The sequence below is a fragment of the Rhineura floridana genome, chromosome 2 (assembly GCF_030035675.1).
Source record: "Rhineura floridana isolate rRhiFlo1 chromosome 2, rRhiFlo1.hap2, whole genome shotgun sequence".
Taxonomy (NCBI): Eukaryota; Metazoa; Chordata; class Lepidosauria; order Squamata; family Rhineuridae; genus Rhineura; species Rhineura floridana.
Window position 1 is genome coordinate 117,016,104 of NC_084481.1, and position 20,712 is coordinate 117,036,815.

A 20,712-nucleotide genomic window follows, 5' to 3' on the forward strand; every position below is an offset into this window, starting at 1 on the left:
CCCAGGTCTGTTTTTTTTATTTGGGAAGGAATATCCGAATTAAAATGTAAACATTTTACTAGCAATCCCGACTTTTACAGTGCAGTCTTTTACATCTCTAGTCCGAAGCAAGTTCAAATGCATTTCATTGGACTTGCATCTCAGGTCAGTGTGCATGGGGTCGCAGCCCTAAGGCTCCTCGTTCCTCCGAAGTCAGCTTTTTAAATGGGCCAGAACATCTTAAGCTGTGTTGATAGTGCGTGAGACAAGAAGAAAAACTTTTATTTAAGTTCTAAAGGGTCACACACCCCCTCCACCTTTTCGTGAATTGAAATAAAACCAGCTTAGGGCAAGCTGGCCCAAGATCCCCTGTTCATGACGCTTTGCGGATGGCCATCTATCACGCTGGCGCGCTGTCCAGGTGGATTTTAGGATACTACCCAAGCCCGCAAATGTTGGGCTTCAGACATCATAGAAGCTTCTTTCTTAGCCTTCTGGAAATGCGGACAACTGTTTGAACACTGAAAAGTTTCCCTGTGGTGATCGGGAGGACGGGGGGAGGCAGGCATGGCCCCATGTACAAAGCCGAATCAACAACCTCTCGCTTCTGTTTGGTGGGCTTGGAGGAAGGCGGCTGCCTCCTGCGCGCCCTCAGCCTTACAACCCTTTCGCCCAGGTGCCAATAACATCAAAAGGGAAAGCCGCGCTAAGTTTTTCCACTTGCGTTTGCTCACATGATCCCGGCGCCTCCTGATACTTTGAAAAGTCTCTTTCAAAGGTTGACTCCCCTCCTTTCCGTTCCTTTTTTTTTCAATTCCGAAAAAGAATATGATTTCAGAGGTTTTTCTCTTTCATGCAACTTTTTCTTTTTAAAACCCTCTTCTTGATTTATTCTCTCCGTCTCTTCACAGCTCTTCCTTTCCCTCGGTTTTTAATTAACACTTCTAAGGAAGTGGAAGTTCCTCAAATGCCCGCTCTGTTGCTTTTCAGGCGAAGCAACCTCAGAAGCATTGCGCCAGCATCTCAGCTTGAACTCATTCGCTTTGGGCCCCGACCCCCCTTTCCGTTTTGAGGTATGGGTTAATCTTCGTTCGCCACTTCACTTCCTGCAAGCTCTGTCCCAGCCTTCGCGGATCAATTCTTTGGCTATCTCCCTTTCTGCCATCGCGGGACTCGAGGCAGTGTACACGTGGTTTCCAGGCGGCCTCACGTCCCGGCACTTGACCATTCCCAGACCTGCTTAGCTTCAGGAAAGCGGTGGCCTCTTTTGGCTTCAGACCACGCCGGCAGGGTTACCACAGGCAGTCAGGATTGCCGCCTGCCTGCTGTCTCTAGTGTAATGCATTGCACCCCGAGCCTCCCCATAGTTGTCGTAGTAGATAAGGGAATAGGAAGTCGCGGTCACAGCACAATCCTGTCTATTGAATTCAACGGGGCTTACTCGCAGGTGAGTGGAATTAGAATCGCAGCCTTTAGCTGTCAGTGGAACTTACTTCCAGGGAAGTGTGCCACAGACCGCAGCCTGCCACCTGATCTTGCCTAGTTTTGAGGAACGTTAGCGGCCGCTACTGTGTGAATATCTTCGCTCAGAAGTAAGCCCCGCTGCCTTCAACAGAACTGCCTCCCGAGGAAGAGTGCACCGGATCGGCTGCAAGAGAGAAACTTGGCAGCCAGACGGGGCTTCTTTTGTAACGCTTTGCTGCTTGATCGTCTCATCCAGCATTCCTGGGAAGCAAGTCCCTGGGGTTTACCCTGCACTTCTGTGCACAGAATTACTAAGGTACAAGACCCGTTGAATTCTGTCAGATGTAATTCTAAGTAAGCGCGCGGCGGATCGCTCCCCAGCGGCGTTTAGGGTTGCAGGCCCCATGTTCCTATGCCAGCAGATAACCCTGGCATTTCTTTCCAATTTCTAACTACTCTACTGAGCGACCTCCCCCGCTTTCCTGTTCCTCCTTCCTCTCTCCTTCTATTCCAGGTTGCTCCTGCCTCACACGACTCTGCGTCGTCTTCCCCTAAACATTCTAAGGACATCACGTGCGGCAAGGAATCATCCTGCATTCACTTCTTTTGAAAGGAATGGTCTTCCCCTTCTAACCCATTGGAGTAGGCCTTCCCCTTCAGCCTTCTATTCAGTTTTGCTTTACTGGTCAGTGTTAATTTATTGTTCAGCCCAGTCCTCAAATTAAGTGGGACTTACTCACAAGTAAGTGAGTACAAGATCCCATCCTTGAGCAGCATGACTCCGGAGAATTAACATTTCACGTCATACCATGGCATCATACACACCTACCTGCGAGTAATTTCTCTTTATTTCAATCAGAAAAACAGAAATACACATTTGTTGAATGTCAGTGGGACATCCAAGTAAACTTGCTACGGAGGATCGGGATCCAATTGGGCTTCAAGTTAATGTGCTCCTAACAGTGTAGTCCTATAAATATCTACTCAGAAGAAACTCCCATAGAGTTCAGCGAGGCTTACTCTCAAGTGGGTAGAATTAAAGCCTAAACATCAATCTCCTTGGAAGTAAATCCTATTGATTTCAGTGAACCTTCCAAGTTAGCGTTCTTAGAACAGCGTGTGCACCGTGACCTTCGAGAAAATCTCACTGAAAATCAGAGAAATGGTCCTGAGTGAACAGGCACATGATGTGGCTGCGCGGCTGCAATCCTCTATAGTGGGATTTACGTCTGAGTAAATATTCTTATGATTGAGGTGTGAAGCACCTAATCGCACGTGAGACTGAGAGAAATCGGTGGAATGAATGCAACCAATAGGGCACGATCCAGTAAAACTTAAGTACTTGCTTCAATCTCGTATTTAAATACTTGCTTTGACAGAAAGCTCTATTGAAATGAATGGGTCTGACTTCCAGCTAAGACCAAATTCCTACCTACATGTATTTGGAAGCAAGCATCATTGAACGAACATAGTGGGACTTACTTCCGAGTAAACATGCATAGAATCTGGTGGTGCGACTGTCCGTCCAGAACATATTTGCATGGAAGCAGATTTCCCTTAAATCAAAGCCCTTTTATTTAAGAGTTAGGCTGTAGTCCTACGCACGCTTATTTGGGGAGCAAGGCTCATTAAGCTCTAAACACATTTACGTGGAAGTGAATCTTTCTGACTTCAATGGGAATTATGTTCGGATCAGCGTGCTTAAGAATCTCATAGCCCCAAGGGTGTGAATTACTCCCAAATCCCTCTGTATAGTGCTTACTCTCAGGAAAAGAGCGCGCAGGATTGCAGCCGCCTGCTAAATAGCTCTCAAAGTGGCGATTGCGACTGACGGGGGGGAGGGCTTTGTGGTTTGGAGTGTGCGCGCGCGTGTGTTGGGGGGTGGAGAAGGAGGGAAAGGAGAGACAGAGAGAATATTTCACTTTCTCTTTTGCGCTCACTTTCTCTTGGGTCGTTCACTTCCACTCTCCCCCTTTCCCGCCCCCTCCCTGCCTCCCGGCTGTGTACTTGTTAGTGTGTGTTGTCTCATCTTGCATTGCCGTCGGGGGGGGGGGAGAAGAGAGAAGCAGCGACGGTGGTGAGATGGCAACCCTGCCTCCTTTCGCCTTTCTTCGATCAATGCCCCTGGCCACTCACTTTATGATGTTGCACGACGGGAAATGCTTTGAATACTTACGACATGGCCGTGCACGTTGATTGCCAAGATTGACAGCAGTAAACCAGCGCCTTCACTAGTATCCGGAGGGAGAGAGAGAGAGACGGCGGGGAGGGGTGGCGGGGAGAGGGAAGCCAAGCCCAACAACAAATAATAATGAACCCGATTGTAACTAAATCTCCAGGCAACCCGTCAGCAAACTTCTCCTGGCGATCTGGGTCTTGTACATCCGTGGCCCGAAGAACCACCACCAGCAGCCAGCCTGTAGCTCACTGAATTTATTCATTTCGGTAGTATATTATTTGCAGCTTATTCACCCTTCCTTACCGCCAGTCATTCACCTCTCGTTCCGTCCCGCTGCTACACAATTTTTTTTTAAAGGAAGGACTCCCAAGGCGTTAAAAAAAATCTCCACACTGGATCTCGAAGGAGGTAACTAGGAAAAGAAACCAACGCAGCGCTTATTGTGTTGCTGATACCTGTTGTTGACTTGTGGTCGTGTGTGGTGCGCAGCCTGGTTTTGGTGTGTGTGTGGGGTTTCTTGATAGCGTTCTAAAAGGGGCTTCCACGTTTTATCGTGTCGTTTTATACTAGAGAATACGGTATTCTCTCTCCGCCGTCTTTAAGGGCTTGTTAGTTGCAATTGACCAAAGCAGCAGCCGCAACAGCAGCGTCCGGAGGTAGATTGTGAAGTTAAAGAGATTTCTGAATGAATCCCCGGCACAATTGCTTACTACTAGGCTTTTTCGGGAGGGTGGTGTTGGTGGCGGTGGAGATTGGGATGGAATGGGAAAAAGCGAACTGGGGAAGAAAGTCTTTATGCTTCTAATCTGGGGTGAGTTGTCTGGGAGGATCCTGAGGTTGCATAAAAGATCCTGCTCCTCTGAAATCACAACACTGGTGCTGTTTCCCACCCCCTTTCTTTTCCGTCTTCCAAGTGGTGTCTATTTTAAAACGTAGTGACAGATCAGCGTTGTATTTTAAGATCACCCGCTGCCTGAGAACACATGGCGCTCTAGAGATACTGTACGTAAGAGTGATACTAACAGAGGCAGGCGAGGGAGAGTGAGTGAGAGAGCGAGCAAAAAATAAAGCCCTTAAATCAATCTTTGGGAGCATAAAGCTTCTGTCATTCCTCATGGGGGTGCCGTCACTCGTAGAAATACTAAGGATGGGGGAACAAGAGGTTTTGCTAGTGTCTTTAATTCCTCCTTTAACTCTGAGGTGGGTAAACTTGTCGATAAGTTCGCTGCTAGTGTGCTTGTATATCTGTGGAGCAGATAGTTGAGGGAGAGAGGGGTGGCGGTATTGGACCGCTAGGTGGTAATGTTGGATTTGACCACAGAGGGGCAGTATACCGAGGATTTGCTGTTCCTGTGGCGCCTTATCTCTCGGTAGGCAGAGGCTGGGATAAAGTTATACTGAAAACTTTAAAATTGATATCACACCCTAATTTGTGTTCCACAGGGAGGGGGAGAAAAAAAAGAGAGCCCAACAACACACAGGGCTCTGCTTACACCATGAGAAGGGGAGCTCTTGGCTGCATTGTGGGCTCGCCCAACATTCAGCTGGGAATTTCTTGCTGTGTCTTAGCTCTTGCCGGAGGTCATGCAAATCGACCTTAAAAGAATGCATAAGCCATAAATTAAAATAAACCCCGTAGCTACGGGCTGATCCATAAGTAGACAATACCTAACCTGGACAAAACGGCTTCCTTTGCGAGCTGGAAGAAAAGAATAGTGCCTAAAGTAAACGCAAAGTAAGTTCCCAGGACATATTTTCTATCGCATCAATGCTGTTGTTTTCTGTTGTTATTTCATGCAACTTTCATTGCAGGGAAGCTATCTTCAACCACAGTTTTAAACAGACTTGCAGAGAAGTTAGTGAGGCAAGAAGGTGGTTTAGTGGGAGTGCTAGTTTTCTCCTTTTCTTAAGTGGTGCTTGTTTGCAATTTTTTTGAATAAGGATCCTTTAAAAAAAGTGCCTATTTAAGATATGTTTGATGTTATTTATCTTGAAGATTTTTTAATCTTTTGTTTTAAATTTGTCTTGGCTTTCCAAAATTGCATGTCACTTCGCTAGACACTCGTGTGTGTGTGTGAGTGAGTGAGTGAGTGAGAGAGTGAGAGAGAGAGAGAGAGAGATCATCTGATGCTTTTTGCCTTATGTTACGTTATTGAAATATCGCCCTTACAAATATTCGTAAAATTATATATGAGGTAGAACGATTAGGCAGGAGCTAAAAGTGGTCTGCTTGATCTAGTGCTAAAACAGAGGTGGGTGGCTATTTGAGACTGAGTATATTAAGGTGCGTGTGTGTATACGTGACACTGTACCATCTAAACGCTACACACACAGAACTTGCACGAGAATAATTTAACGGGCATTCTGTTGCTACCAGATCTGAAGTCTTTCAGTCCCCCTGTCTTTTTGAGCTCTTTGCAGTCAGGGTTCCTTGTGTGCGCGCGCGTCTGAAGAGTAGAGCAGGGCCTTGGGGTCAATCAGAGGCACAGATCATATTGATTAGATTGCTGCCGCCTCTGCTTTGCGCAGGGCTCATTTCCCGGGTGTTTTTTAAGGGCGGCGAGAAGAGAGTGCAAGTGGCAAATGTGAAAAGGCAATTTGAGCGTTGTTGTGTCTGTGTGTCAGGGCGATCTCGCCAGGGCTTGGGAGCCTGTGGACAAGAGATTAGCTATGTTTTCCAGGGTGTTTCCCCCCAAAACACAGCCAGTGAAACTTTCCGAGATAAACTAGCGTCTCTTCGCCTGTTGTTATAGAGATAAGGGGGACAGGTTGCATGTGGACATCTTTTTAAAATAGCCCATCGGCAACTTTGAACCTAAATTTTAATTTGGAGGGGGAGAGAGATGTCTTAAAAATATTTTAATTTTTAAAATAACGGCCTGATTGAAACTGATGGGCATCTCAGTATAAACAGTGACTATATTACCTTTTGACAAATCCTGTGGTAGAGACTTAGACGGGGGGGAAGGGTAGAAAAAGCTTTGAGACGACAATTAGATTGCACTTGTAATGCTGCATCCCTTGTATGAACTTCATTGAGTCAAACCGCCCTGCCATAGAGCACATCATTTTTTTGAAATGGACACAAAATTTGCCTTGCAACGCAAACCTCTGTTGTCTAAAACGTTTGGAAACCTGGTACCAAATGATGTATCAAAGATTCTCGCTCTTTGGCATCCGATTATCTGTATGTATAATAGTTCTCTTTTATAGTTAGTAACCTTATCTAGAAGTTAATCTTTTTTTAAAAAAAAACTGATCTTCCCCTCCGATGTATTTTTAGGAAGGTACATATTTGAATGAAAATAATTAGGTTACTTGGATTACGTTTGTAGCTTGAAGTAGCTTGACACCTGGCAGAGAACTGCTTAAGCGTTTTCTTTAAACTCTGCCTCCTCCATAACTGCGTTTCTTATAATACATTCTTGTGTTAAGTGAGAAAGGCTGTTTGTAAAACAATCCCCTGGCTAGTCCTAGTGTTGGGTGAAGCTGATCCTGTAATGGCATTTTGTTTTGAATAGTTGCTGTAGTTGAAGTTCCCTCATAAGGTAAGGTGGCAGTGGCTCTCTGAAAGGAGGTCCAAATGCCACATTTATAATTAGACTGCCAATTCAGCACATTGTATCCATTGCTATACAGGGATATACTTGCTGTGTCTGGTCTCTCTCAATAGCCTGTATTCAGAATTAGCCAATTCAACTACTTCAACTTCGGAATCAAATTTAGAATAGACAATGAGAGAAGGCGGGGGGAGAGAGCAAACAATAACTCTGGCTCTCTCGCTCGCTCTCCCCCCCCCTCGGCTGGCCATGAAAGGCCAAAGAATATAAGGAGAGCAATCCAAAACAATGTAGTGGGAATCCATACATCAAATGCAAGTTTGGGAAGAGGGTTTTTCTGTTTCTAAAAAAAGAAGAATAAAAAGTTATTTGAGGAAGGGAACTAAAGTCAGCCAGTGTGGAGTGAGGAAAAAATGTTCCCAGCACATCTCTTCCCCCCCCTTCTTTTCTTTTCTTTTCTAGAAAGGATAGCCAGAGGATATAGGACAATTGCACCTGCCTTTCCAGCTGAACACAGATCCTTGGGAAAACCTGGCGGGAATAGTCTTTAGCCCCTCTTGAGGCCATAAGAAGAAACATTGCTTGCAGTAAACAGCCGCCTGCCCTCTGTGCAGTCACGAGAAGCAGAGCTTCAGGCAAGCAGCGGCTCCCGCCGCCTCACCATACGGACAGTTTGATACCCTTCGCCAGAGAGCGAGGGAATAGGATGTTGGGGAGGGAGAAGGTCATTTGCATTTTCAGGCCCTTTCCTCCAATGAATGGTCTTCTAATTCCTGGGGACGGAAGGCGCTGACTACTTCAGGGTTAGCTGGTGATCCTCGCGCACGCGGCGGGGGGCGGAGGAGGCGCTTCGTCAGTCGAACTTCTTCAAACTATAATCCCACTATACTTGTCTGGAAGCAACTGTTGAATTGTAGGGAGGTGGAGGGATACAGAGGTGGCAAAGTGCGCTGTTGGCGGCAGGGTCCACTGGGAATGTTAAGCGATGAGGAAGTGCCAGGGGGTTTAGTGGCTTTTCTGCAGTTTTCCCACAGGTGGCGGAGCGGTGGCGGCGGCGGTTGTAGTTCGGTGGGAAAGTGTGGCGACAGTGTAGAACAAGCGCCGTAGCGCCTCCGCCTTGTTTCACCGACGGGACTGGGTGTTGGGGAGCTGCCGCTGTTCCCGACTGCTGGCCACGTTTTATCTTTCTTTCATGCTCACTCTCACTTCACCAGGCAGTCTTGGCTGCAGAATTTGTTTGGGCCTCCCTCTTTTCCCTTGGCTTGCAATAGTAGTGTCACCATTCGTTTACACTGGATTAGCCCCACTGACCTTAATAGGACTACTCAGGGATAAATGAGTTCTGACTGCTGCCTCTGCCAGGGTATCCCATAAACAAGCCCCGAGCACTGATATGTATGTGTTACTATACAGGGGTGTATTCAGGTATTTGCAATTTAATAATGCCAACATTTTGTGTGTGTCGCTCACCGCTTCACTCTAAACACATTCCACACACATCTCAGGAATAACTTAGCTATGTACACAATATATTTTGGGAGTATATTCTGTCTCTGTGTAGTACTGTATGCATATCTAATTGTGATTTTGATGATTAATGTTTGTAAGCTGCTTTGGGTAGTATCTCTGAGAAAAGCAGAGCAGAAATACCTAAAATTCTCCACATTCCCTCACATCCATTCTAATGTTCCAATCGATTTGGCCTTAAAGTAAGAGTAAGTTTTTAAAAATAATTGCAGAGAATTGTATGGTAGGAAGATATTGCAGCACTTCATGCTGAAGTATTAACCTGAAACAAAGTGTTCTTTGGTTTAGAATTGTGTATCTGTTTCATAGTAGACCTTTTCTGATATTTTGGCCAGGTATATTTTAAAGAGGAGTTAATGGGGCTAAGTTCAGGCTAACCTCTTCCTGGGAGGTGGGGAAGTCAATGAATGTGTTTAGCATCCTTGCATTGCTAAACGCCTAGAAAAAGGATGGAGACCAGATGTTTTTACACTGATGGAAGTAAATATTTTGTTTCTGGGGGACATAAACAGTTTCTTCAGTCAAAATCGTATTATATCACCCTACGAAATATCTCTTTACAAAGCATTTCAAGATGGCTGGCCTTTTTATACATGTGAAAAGTAATGCCTTTTTTAAATATTTGTCTCCACTGTCTGTGTAACATTCATAGTGCAATTATACTGGGCATGCACTGCTCTTGGCAGGTAGAAAACGCAGTGTGTGAGTTTGTATATGTGCGTGTGTGGATGGATGGATAGATAGATAGATAGATAGATAGATGTGCCAATGCTTCAGAGTCAATTCTGTACAGAGATATTTTAACGCTTTCTAATAACAATATTAGATTGCCATTGAAAGTAAATTCCAATTACCGGGGCTTCTCACTATATTAATATGTTTGGGATTGGGGTATGATCCTGAAAGCAGAGTAAGAATAGAATGGCATTGGAATGCTGAGGTGTCCAGTACAATACAATAATAATTTACATGTTGTTTATTCCAGGAGTAGCATGTTCAGAAACAAATATTTTCATTCAGTATATTGCAGAGGCTAAATACTTCCCTCCCCTTTTTCACAGCTTTAACAGGCTGCAACTGTATAGTAAATGAAAAGCTCTTCAACAGATGCTAAATGGGTATTAAAATCTTTTTTGTTTACCATTTTTCTTTATCTCTCTTCTCTATATGCACTGAGGCAAAGGAATCATTACAAAAACCAGTATTTGCTGTGTCTGCTTCTGGACTGGACCCCTATTTATTAGGTGAAGTTACTGATTTGTCCAGCACCTAACAAGCCCTATTCTAAAAACATGTAGAAGTCATGTGGTATCCATCAGTACTATGTTTAGGTGTGGGATGTAAGGCTGTTAACTTCACTACTTGTGCAACACACTCCTATACTAAGAAGTAAGCCCCACACAGGTTGTAGCCTTCCTTGTTTAGAAATATATTGAATTCAGTGGGACTTGAATGTCTGCATTTTTTAAGATTGAGGTGCCAAGGAGGTGAGTTCAATATGTATATTTACTAGCGCAGAAAAACACCAATTTAAAAACTATGATGATATTGCAGTTCCTTGTTATTATGATAAATTTGTATTCTTATTTAATTCTTATTTTGTTTGGTACAATATTAGTTAGTTTTAGATATTGCCATAGCAGATATTGTGCCAATTTCTAGTTTGTAGTTATCTTAGAAAGTCATGAGTGATTTGACATTGATGAAACTACTACACATACCCATCTTATATTCAAGTATTCAGTGAAGTTTTAAATAATTCTCTTTCAATTAGTATAACAGGAACTTGAAAAATGGATTTCTGTTAAAGAAACAAGAATCAGTACATGCCGATTTCTTCCCTCCCCCTTACATACTTTACAGTTCTTCTATCAGTTTTAGTCTTGAATTCATTTCTTTAAAAAAAGATGACCTCTTCACAGTTAAAACGTAAACCTCTATTTAGAAGTACTTATTTAATCAGAAAACAATTAATTAGAAAATCTGGTTGTTGGGTTATTTGTAATACAGATGAATGATTTTATGTTTCAGAATGCAAGTGAAACATGCCATCAGGTTAATGTGTTTAAAAGCATCATGCAAAGCACAGATGACCTACAAACAGTTGACTTACAGATGTGTTAGTTCTACCATAGTGATGTAGGCCTCGATCATTCTTCTATATAAAAAGAATTTTGGAAGATGGATTAGACATATTGCATATTTGATGTTTTATTGAATATTTGGGAGAACTTGTTAAAGACAGTAACAAGCAGCAATGCAAGAATTATTATCTTTGTTGGCTGTTTATATTTTTACAAAGCTGGCCTATTAGTATGGTAGCCTATACTATATGGCATTCCAACAGTCAGAATTACTAATAGTTTTCTTTTCTTCCATTGTACAGATTACACCTGTTGAAATTCAAATTTATATGCAAATATATCAATTAAAAATAAAATTAGATGCATCAGTGTTTGATTGTACCACAAGAATTTCATATAGTGTGTGCCATAAGGAAATATTTAAAGAGCTTTGGTGGTTGATTTTTGGTAATATAGTTTAAAACATTCCACAAGTTAAAATTGATACACAGAGAATTTGCAAGCAAAGCCACCTGGCAAGAAAATTAAGGATCCTATTTATATAATAGGAGCATCTTGTTTGCATAGGTTGGAAGATAGAATAGTATGGAAATGCTTGCTATTTGCCACTTCTACGCTGCAGAGATATATAGTCCATTATTTCAGTACACTGATATGGATATGTGCAGTACATTAGTCCAGTACACTGAGATAAGACCTTACGAAACCTCTACCTCTCAGAAATGCAGTATTGATTTGATTCTTAACTGCAGGCCCTTCATATCATTGCTCAAAATATCTAACTTTACATGAATATTAGCCATTCTTTTTATAGTGACACTATCCTTAGTAAAAAACTTCTAAGCACCAAGGTCAGGTGTTGAGATTGGATTCTAGTTTATTTTTTATGAATCAGATAAAGATTTCTGTGCATTAGACTGTATGTGAAGATGAGAGAACAAGAACATTTCCATATCAAAGGCAATATATCTGAGGCTGCATAGTAATTAAAATGCAGTGGTTTGGACTCTGTGCTATCACTTAAGCAGAGTATTGTTGGGATCTTGTACAGAATGCAGCCGGTTGCCTCTTGGATACTTCTAGAGAAGCACTTGCAATTTTGCACAAACATTTATGCCAGTCCATACTTTTCTGTGGATAATTTGTATTTTATCCAAGCCATTCAAAGCCAGAGTTTTTTTTTTTTTTTTAGCAACCCCCTCATTATGGCTTTTGTGCATCAACTATTTTTATTCTGGTTGTTTGTATTTCCTCTTAGCAGCATGATGGCTTGTTTATATTCAGATACACTTTATATTTCCTAAGACTTCCCCATCCCAACCCTTTCTGTATATTTCTCACAGTTGTATTTGTGATTAGAAAAAAATCTTTAATTTTGAGGTCAGAATGGGACTCTTTTCATAGCCTAATTGAAGAGAGCATGAAAGGTTATATGTTGCATTTTAGAGTAAATCTACTGTGTGATCGGGAGACTTTCTTTTAAAGATACAATGCACGTTTTCTTGTTATGACTTATCCTTACACAATGCAAAGATGAACAAACTCAGAAGAATGCATTCTGTGCTAGGCACACCTTTTCACAAATGTGTTTTCCTTTGGTTATATTTGTAGGGGAGTTAATTTGTTTTGTTTCTTATGCTAACACCTACATTATTTCAGAACTGAAGAAACCAATGTATAGGGTGGTTTTCTTGTTTCTTTTGGAAGGATTTGTTTTTTATTAATTTTATTATCACCCCGGTCTTAGACTTTTAAAAAAGCTCTTAAGATTATAATTGAATTAAGAGAATGGTGCAAACAGCATTTTGGGTAAACTGTTAAAAGTAAGTGATCTAAGCTGAGTAGAAACATAATTATAACATAATTCTTATTTGCAGGAACTGGTATTTTAACATTCAGTGTCATGGACAAATTCTAGTAGAGACAAGAAAGGATGAAGTTACTCATCTGCATACCCTGAAAGTTTCAGGTGGCTCACATTATACCAAGTTTATCTCCTAAATATATTTTAGTATGGGAGGGACCTTGTCACTCAACTTTTTAAATTGCACTATTGCATTATCTGTATATATTTGTGTGTGTATTAATGTAATATAAATGAAAGCACTCTTGAGGTATAGAAGGTACTTCTCCGCTCTTTCCTTTTGTGATTCAAATACCCTGCATTTAAAAGGGTTGTTAGCTCCTACAATATTCTGTGTTATGAGTAAGGCAAAGTTGGGTTCACACAACCATTTCTTGTCTCCCTTCGAAGTGTTTTCCCAATGGCTTTATCCCCAAAGCCATGTGGAACGAGGTCATGCAAAAGATCAGAACTATATGTTCATGTTGCAAAATAACATGCATTTGACAGCTGGCCTTTTTGAGACATGCTCAGCTTGAGTTGATCCTAATATGAGTCAGATTTTTCCATATGACCTCTTTCACTACGAAGCACATGGAGGGTGATTGTAAAAATGAACTTGTGATGAGAGTAAAATAGTTAAAGTCATGTGAATCCACCTTTAGCCTCAGTCAGTGTGTGATGCCGTGGGCTATGTGGCACATAGAGTACTGGGGGGACATTCTGGATGAAATGTGTTAATGTACATAGGGGATTTTGTTTTTATAGTATCAAATAGTTGTAAAAGGTTACATAGAGTCAGTCTTATTTTATGAGCTATTTCAGAAAGCAAGGCTGGTCTTCTGGGGTACAGTAGATAAACTGCATTTGAGGCTTCAGACTTGATTCTTGTTGTGCTATACTGACAGAATGTTGGTTGCTATTATTTTAAAATAATGCAGATTGTCTTAGATGTTCCTTAGATTCACTGCTCACTTTATCTATTAAAGTATAATTTTCACAAAAAAATTAAATGGGCTCTGTTATCACAGTTCTTTGTTACTTACCTCTTTTGAAGTAGGCTATTATTCTGATCCAGTTGTATTTAGTCCTAATTCTTCACATGAAAGCTTGTGGGTACTTTTTACTCCTTTGGAACACAAACGTTGCTGGAAAGGCATATTTAGAAATGTAAGATATCTCGATTTCCCCTTCACCTCGTTGAGTTCTGTCAGGATCCTAGAGGCAGGGTCTTCACTGATGCTTCTGAGGTGTTCTCCTTCTAATTGCAGTCTCCTGCACTGAAAGCTACTGATGAGACTTTGGGAGTGGTCCTTGAAAATGGAAATGGATTGCCTTCAAGTCGATTCCGACTTATGGCGACCCTATGAATAGGGTGTTCGTGGTAAGCAGTATTCAGAGGGGGTTTACCATTGCCTCCCTCTGAGGCTGAGAGGCAGTGACTGGCCCAAATGCAGTGGTATAAACTGCAGGTTCACAGGCAAAACCAGGAATGCCTTGATGTGCAGACAAACACTTGCATACACCTTAGGACCTCTTTGGATCCTTGCCATATTCTTCAGTACAGTTCTGAGGTAGCAACTCACATGTCAGGTGTGCCCTTTGGATAACATTCAGTCCATAAAGCTTTGTCTTTCAGAAACAAAAAACAAAGGGGCAGTAGAAAAACCAGAGATTTGCTTATTCTGTTGCAAGAGACATGTGTCTGTATGTGCTGTGTGGGAAGATTTATACAGATAGATCCAGGTAATCAGACTGAGCCCAGAATTTTCCTCTTGTCATTTGCGTCTGTGCCTAAGGTGCAGACAGTGTATATTGCAAATGAAAAAAAGAGATCTTTCCATGAGCCACAAGCTGCAACAGCTCCTAGCACAAAAAGTATTAATGTAATAAAAACTTGCTTATTTACAAGAACACATGTAGTACATGGGAGAAAGGTGTCTATTTTTAAACTTAAGCTTCTACTTTAAACGTTGGCTTGATGCTTTAAAATGTAGTTTGCTAAATTGTTCAAATTCTCTTCAGTTTTTCAGGATACAGACTTAGGTAAAGCTTTCATCCCACTCAAATCCATGCTGTGCCTTTAAACCCAATCCATATTTGTTTTCTATAAACAGATATCTTTCTTGTTTTGATAGTTGCATTGAGCTATTGTGTTTTCATTCTAGTCTCCGTTCTAGTTTCAGACTTAACCAGAATGATTTTGTATGGTCATTTTTGCAATTTACATGACTACCAGCATGCCTTTTTAAAGTTCTTGTATGGAAAACTAAGAAGAGACAAATGAATGCCTCTACATCTCTTCTTCCTCCTCCTCCTCCACTCTTTGTAAAAGAATTAGGAAATAGTAGGTGCAGAGGGACAATGTTGTACGTTTGTAACATCAAAGAGAAAAGTTGCTATAGTTGCAGCCTTAAGCATGAAGTCACTAGTGTACTTCCTAATTATAGTACAAACCTGTGGTGCTTGTGTAAAATTGGGCTTCTGTGTATTGGTGCAGTCATTTTATATGGAAGCACACAATTTCTGCTCAGTGTAATATGCCTTCTCCAAATGACTGGTATAAATTTGGGTTGACTATGATTAGCCCCGTCCTTTCCTAATTGTCATTTTAGGAGAGGTGGGAATATAGCAAGATGATAATATAGAGAATGTTAAAGAAGTTATGCATTCAAAGCAAAAGGTGTTACTAGTTTATGAAGCAGCAAAACAACAGTTGGGTGGGGAATAGCGAAATGTAACCTGTTTTCTCCAGTACTCATTAGTGATGTTTATAATTTATGATATAGATTTCCAGTGAACAGAAAATGCATATTTCTCTAGAAAACTTTGTTCTGTTGAACTGAATCCCAACCCATGGAAGTGTTTTTTAAAAAATGTAGTGAAATCCTATGCATACTTAATAAACTTAGACCTATTATGTTCAATGTGGCTTACTCCCAGGTAAGTGTGCTTAGGATTGCAACCCTAAAAATTGCTTCAAGAAATAGCACTTTGCAGTCTTTGAGAACACACCTAATCAACACTGTATCAGTTATTGTTAACTTTTGTATTGGTGGGTAGAACAAGGAAGCTTTAGGAAATAGGAGAAAGGCAGCTTTTTGCTTCAGGAGCATGCAGGTGTAGCCAGAACATATAAGAACAATAAGAGAGAGGCTTGTTTAAAAAGAGGAAAGGTGGAGAGAAGCGGGGGGGGGGTTGATAAATTTTCTCAAACATGCCAACTTTGACTATATTCACCAAAATGCTAACACTGACTGTTTCTGTAGGTATTACTCAAGAATATTTGCCTTTTGAAAAACACACACACACACACAAACACACACACAAACACACACACAAACGGGGGTAAGCTACTCTTATAAATTTACAATTTATTGAAGAATAACATTGTTCAAGGTGAAATCTAAAAGATGGTAGAGATAGATACTAATGCCAAATGTGGTGGTGGTGGGGAAGGCAGCAGATGCCAGGCAGATATGTCTGCACCTGAATTAAATTATAGAGGGAAATTAACATGCAAATATATGTTGCTGCCATGCACCATGGGTGCCTATACAACACCAGAGAGAAAGAGAAACTAAGAGTGAATATTACCTGTTCCAAGGTGGGAGGATGAGAGAGAAGCATTTCTTCAGGGGTTTAAATGAGATGCTGTCCTCAGCACAACTGGGAAATTACTGGATGGTCTTGGGGGTCATAAACCATGGCTCTTGTACAACAAGATGTCTCTAGTTGCCAACAAACAACTAGACAAACAGCTGCAATGACAGGAGATATACATGCTTTGTGCCTGTCCTGCAGTCTTGGCTATTCCAAGTAAAATAATAACATAGTAGGGTGCAAAGGTGATGAGTTCAAGGGTATGCAATGTACAGATCAGGTGTTGTGTTCAGAAAGCTGTTGGACAGGTATAACCTTAAATTATTCTAATGGGTGTTTGTGTGACTACTAGTGGTGTCAGTGTCTCATGTATGGAGCTTTTTTTGTGAGGGCTCCAAGTAGGTTATTAAATGAAGATAGTCCTGGAGTGACTTAATTAGGTTAGTGGGCAGGCAGGAGAGAAAGGTACACGCATTTTCCATAATTCTTATGCCACTATGCAAGAGTCCTTCATTGATGAATATAAACTGAGGACAGCAAATTCCAAATTACAGCCTTCTTGCCTTGTGTGCTTTAAGCCATTGCTTGATATACCACTTATAGGCAACATGGGGCTTTTCTGAAGTCAAGATACTTTGGACATATTTAAAATGACTGAGCACCACACACATTCTTGCGTCTAGAGGTATATACTCCCCCTTTCCTCTTACATGGAAGATCAAGTTAAGGGGGGTATCCAGGATGTCTTTCTTCCCCGTAATCCTGCAATCCTGTCATAAAGAGTTGCTTCCTAGAGAAGTTGTAGTAAATATCTTTTTCCTTCTTTAGCTCAGAGATGCTAGCCTGTAGCCGCACATGGCCTGCTATGTGGCCTTCCAGTCTCTGCAGCTTTGTTTCCTGACCTGATTGGGAGGTAAAATTCCTCTGCTTGCTCTTTGTAGATCCTCTCTCTAAATAGCAGACAGTGGGATCTCTTTTCTCTCCAGGTTTAGTGCTTAGCACCACAGCACTATGATCAGAAGTGAAACCTGCAGGCTCTTTAAAAATGAAAGGCAGACTTTCCATTCTCCTTCCCCTGTCCTAGTACTTGTGTTGGGAGAAAGTTTGCCTTTTCCTTTGTACAGAATGATATCTGAAAACTGAGAGTGAGCATTTCCAGACATCCTCAGCACTGTAGTGGAAAGAACTAGAAATATTGTGTATTGAGGTGTGGGGTGTGCGCATGCATGCATGTGAGAGAGTGTGGGTGAGTGACTGCATGTATGTATGACAGAGGAAAAAAGTGCTGTGTGCCCGTATGTCTCTTGAGTTCATGTGTGCTATATGTGTGATGAAGGTGCATATACAGCGATTGTGTGCATGCTTGTATGTGTTGTGTGTAGATGTGCATATATATTGGCTGTCCCCTGCTGGGAGTGGCTGACCTTCAGTGTGTCTCACAGGCTGGAAAAAAAGCTATCCCTGCTTTAACTTTCCTGGACAGCCCAGAGAAATTTGTTCAGTTTCAATGTATGCTGTTCTTATTGTGTGTCAGTAAATTGTGTTCAGCTCTTAAATCCTTTGGCTGTTAAAAAAATCTTTTTTTAAATGGGCAGTTAAGTGTATTGCCCAGATAAGGCTGATAATGCTTATCAGACTTATTTGTAAATGTGCCTGTTTGTATACCTAGTGCTTCATTTCTGTGAAAAGGCTGTGTAAAAACAAAGCCTTTTTATTTTGGTGTTTAGTGGAAAAGAAAATTGTTGTCAGCATTCTGGGCTATAGGAATTTATTATTCTAATTTTTAAAACTGACCTCTTAGCTGAAAGGCTCTCATAATACTAACATGCAAGTTAAAACATATAAAATAGCATATATTAAACAACAGAAAACAATCTGCAATAAAATCAGAGTAGCATCATCATCAATTCAACTACATATTTTCTTTCCCCAAAAGGAGCATTGTAATAGTCTTCCTAAATAAGTAAAGTAAACTGGTCAAGCAAGCTCCCAAAATAATAAAGAAATAAAGAACAATAAATAAATAAATAAAACAAGTCTCTATAGAATAGAGCCTTCCATACGCCTCCCTTCTGAAGACAATGACACTTGGACCAATATAGGACAGAAAGAGAAAGAGTGTAATGGGAGTCATGTATGATTTTCTTCCACTTTAGATGTCTCTGTCTGTTTAGAATCATGCTAACAGATGTTTCAGGATGCAATCCTATACATGCTTATCTGTGAATAAATCCTATTAGACTCAGTGTGGCTTACTCCTGAGTAGACTATGATTGTAGTATATTTGCTGTTCTGACTGAATGTAGCTGGATCATATCTGTCTGTCTTTCTAGTGTCATTGTCAGCCAATGGAGTGTTTAAAATGATTAAAAATGCTGGTTTATGCAGGTCAGCATTAAACAGCTACCTTCTCCAGGGCAGTTGTCAGCCTGTTGCTTATTGTTGTGCACTTCTGAACATCAGCACACTGAATGCTCTTTCATTGCTCTTTTTGTAAAAATAATTTTGTTGAATTCTTTTACCACTGGGGTCCCCAACATGGTTCCCACCGGCACCACAACACCCTCAGCCTCCCTCCTTGGTGCTGTCAATTGGTCCTCTGACTCTTCCAATTGTTTAATATCTTTAAAAACAAAAAAATAGTTGTGTTTTTTTACCCATGAGTGGTGCTGGACTGGTTGAAAAACAAAGTGCAGGTGTCCAGACATCCTCCTTCTTTCCCCAGAAAGAACCATGTTGGATCCTTTGCTTGCTTTTTTGTCTGGTGTGTGTGTTGCCTGCTTTGTGTGGTGGTGGTGGGCACTGCCTGCTTTTTTATTGTTTATTTGTTTTGGGATATGTGTCTTGCCTGTTTGAGTGTGTGTGTGTGTGTGCACACAGTTTGGAGCACACCAGTTTTTCTTGTACCCTGCCATTTTCTTAGATTTCCAAATGTGCCCCCAGCCCAAAAGGCTATGGACCCCTACTTAACCACTTAAAGTCACACTTGTGTCCATTAGGTGTACTTCTGTGTCTATTTTGTTAATTCTCCTGTGGAACATACATCCACAAAGAGTTTGCCAAGCTTGATATTTTAGTATATTTATGAAATTAGTGAAAACATGTCTTTTCCACCAAATATTTGGAATAGTGGAGTTATGTGCTGTTTTTATACTGGACAGATATTTTCACTGTTTGTAGAACTGTGGTTCATTTTTATTTATTTACTATGTTAAATTATTTAAATATTTACTATGTTAAATATTTACTATTTTAAATAAACCTTTATATCTTTCTTTACCAAAAAGTTATAGAAAGCTAGCAAAAAAGAATATATATAAATAATGAAGACAGAAAATAAATTGTAAATAGAATATTGACACTAAAAGCACCATAATAAAAAAGCAGCAGAAAATGAGCAAATAAAAATAATTAGAAACTGTAGTTTTATCTGGCTTGTGCTGTGCCCTTATTCTTACTGTTTTATATTTGTTATAGAAATTCTGCTCTATATTATTTTGTAAGCAATTTTAAAGAGCTCTTCAGTGGTGAGATAGAAAACTTAAATAAGTAAATAAACAGTTGGTAGAATTTGGAGCTTGATTCTGAACACACTCTTACTCTGATTCCTGCCAAATGGTGTGCGTGGTTTGCTCATGTCCATAAAGCTTTTAGCACATATTTAATCCACTTGCTAGCATGTGCTGAGTTCTGCAAAGGTCTGAGTGTATAAGTGGAAACATCACTCTTTCCCCCCCCTTTTTCTCATTTGTTTTCCCTACGGTTTTAATGCCCAGTTTTAAAGGATGCAGCCCTATACACATTTACCTGGAAGTTATTAAAAACAGTGGGATTTACTTTTTAGTAAACCTGCACTGAATCGCTCTGGAATTGTTTTGTCAGTAGATCAGGAGTATGTTGCAGTAGATATGGCTCTGGTTGCATAGCTATTGCTGAAGTGTGCTGTTAAAATATGCTTGGAATGTGGCTCATTGTGCCTTTGTTTATAGAAAATGAGGTATGCCTATGCAGGTATTGCTGGATATAACTAGTTTGAGTAGGAAGGGGCATGGACAAGTGGCCAGAGACACAGGGAGATAAAGGTTTTACCTATAATTCTACTGCTTTGTTTTGGGGATGTGCTTCTTTCTCCCCACCTCTATATGAGGTAGCGACTATCCCATATTAACTTGCATTGTGTAAGAACACCAAGAACTTACTGCTCTAGATAAGAACACTGTCCAGCTATTTCTGATTTGGTGAACAGATGTGGACCTAGTCCTGCTCACTGAGGTTGTTGACTTATGTCTGGTCTTTGCCACTTCAGACTACAGGTGGAGGCTCTTGTGATATGCTTCCATGCCAAAAAATAAAAAGTGCACCCACACAGAGAAAACTAGCATGTCAGGCAGAAGGCTTTTAGCCTATCCTTCTCCTTGACATACTACTTTACTATGTGAAGGGAGGGTTTTTTGGGGGGTGTTTGGGTGTTTT

At 41.0% G+C, this 20,712-nt stretch overlaps 1 protein-coding gene across 17 annotated transcripts in view; it reads left to right on the top strand.

Annotated features, from left to right (window-relative positions):
* Nucleotides 1–3,711: 3,711 nt before the first annotated feature.
* The window catches only part of SOX6 (SRY-box transcription factor 6), a 765,761-nt gene continuing 748,760 nt past the window's right edge, over nt 3,712–20,712 (top strand). For 12 of the 17 annotated variants that reach the window (XM_061610268.1, XM_061610269.1, XM_061610280.1 and 9 more), the window contains exon 1: nt 5,002–5,357. Coding sequence is in view for 1 of the 17 variants with exons in the window: in XM_061610287.1 (XP_061466271.1) it covers nt 8,576–8,607 (32 nt within the window). In the remaining 16 variants the exon portion in view is untranslated. Of the gene's footprint in view, nt 4,031–4,767; nt 4,823–5,001; nt 5,358–7,997; nt 8,608–20,712 lie in introns of those variants that run through there. The other 5 variants (XM_061610274.1, XM_061610275.1, XM_061610270.1 and 2 more) reach the window with 3 other exon arrangements.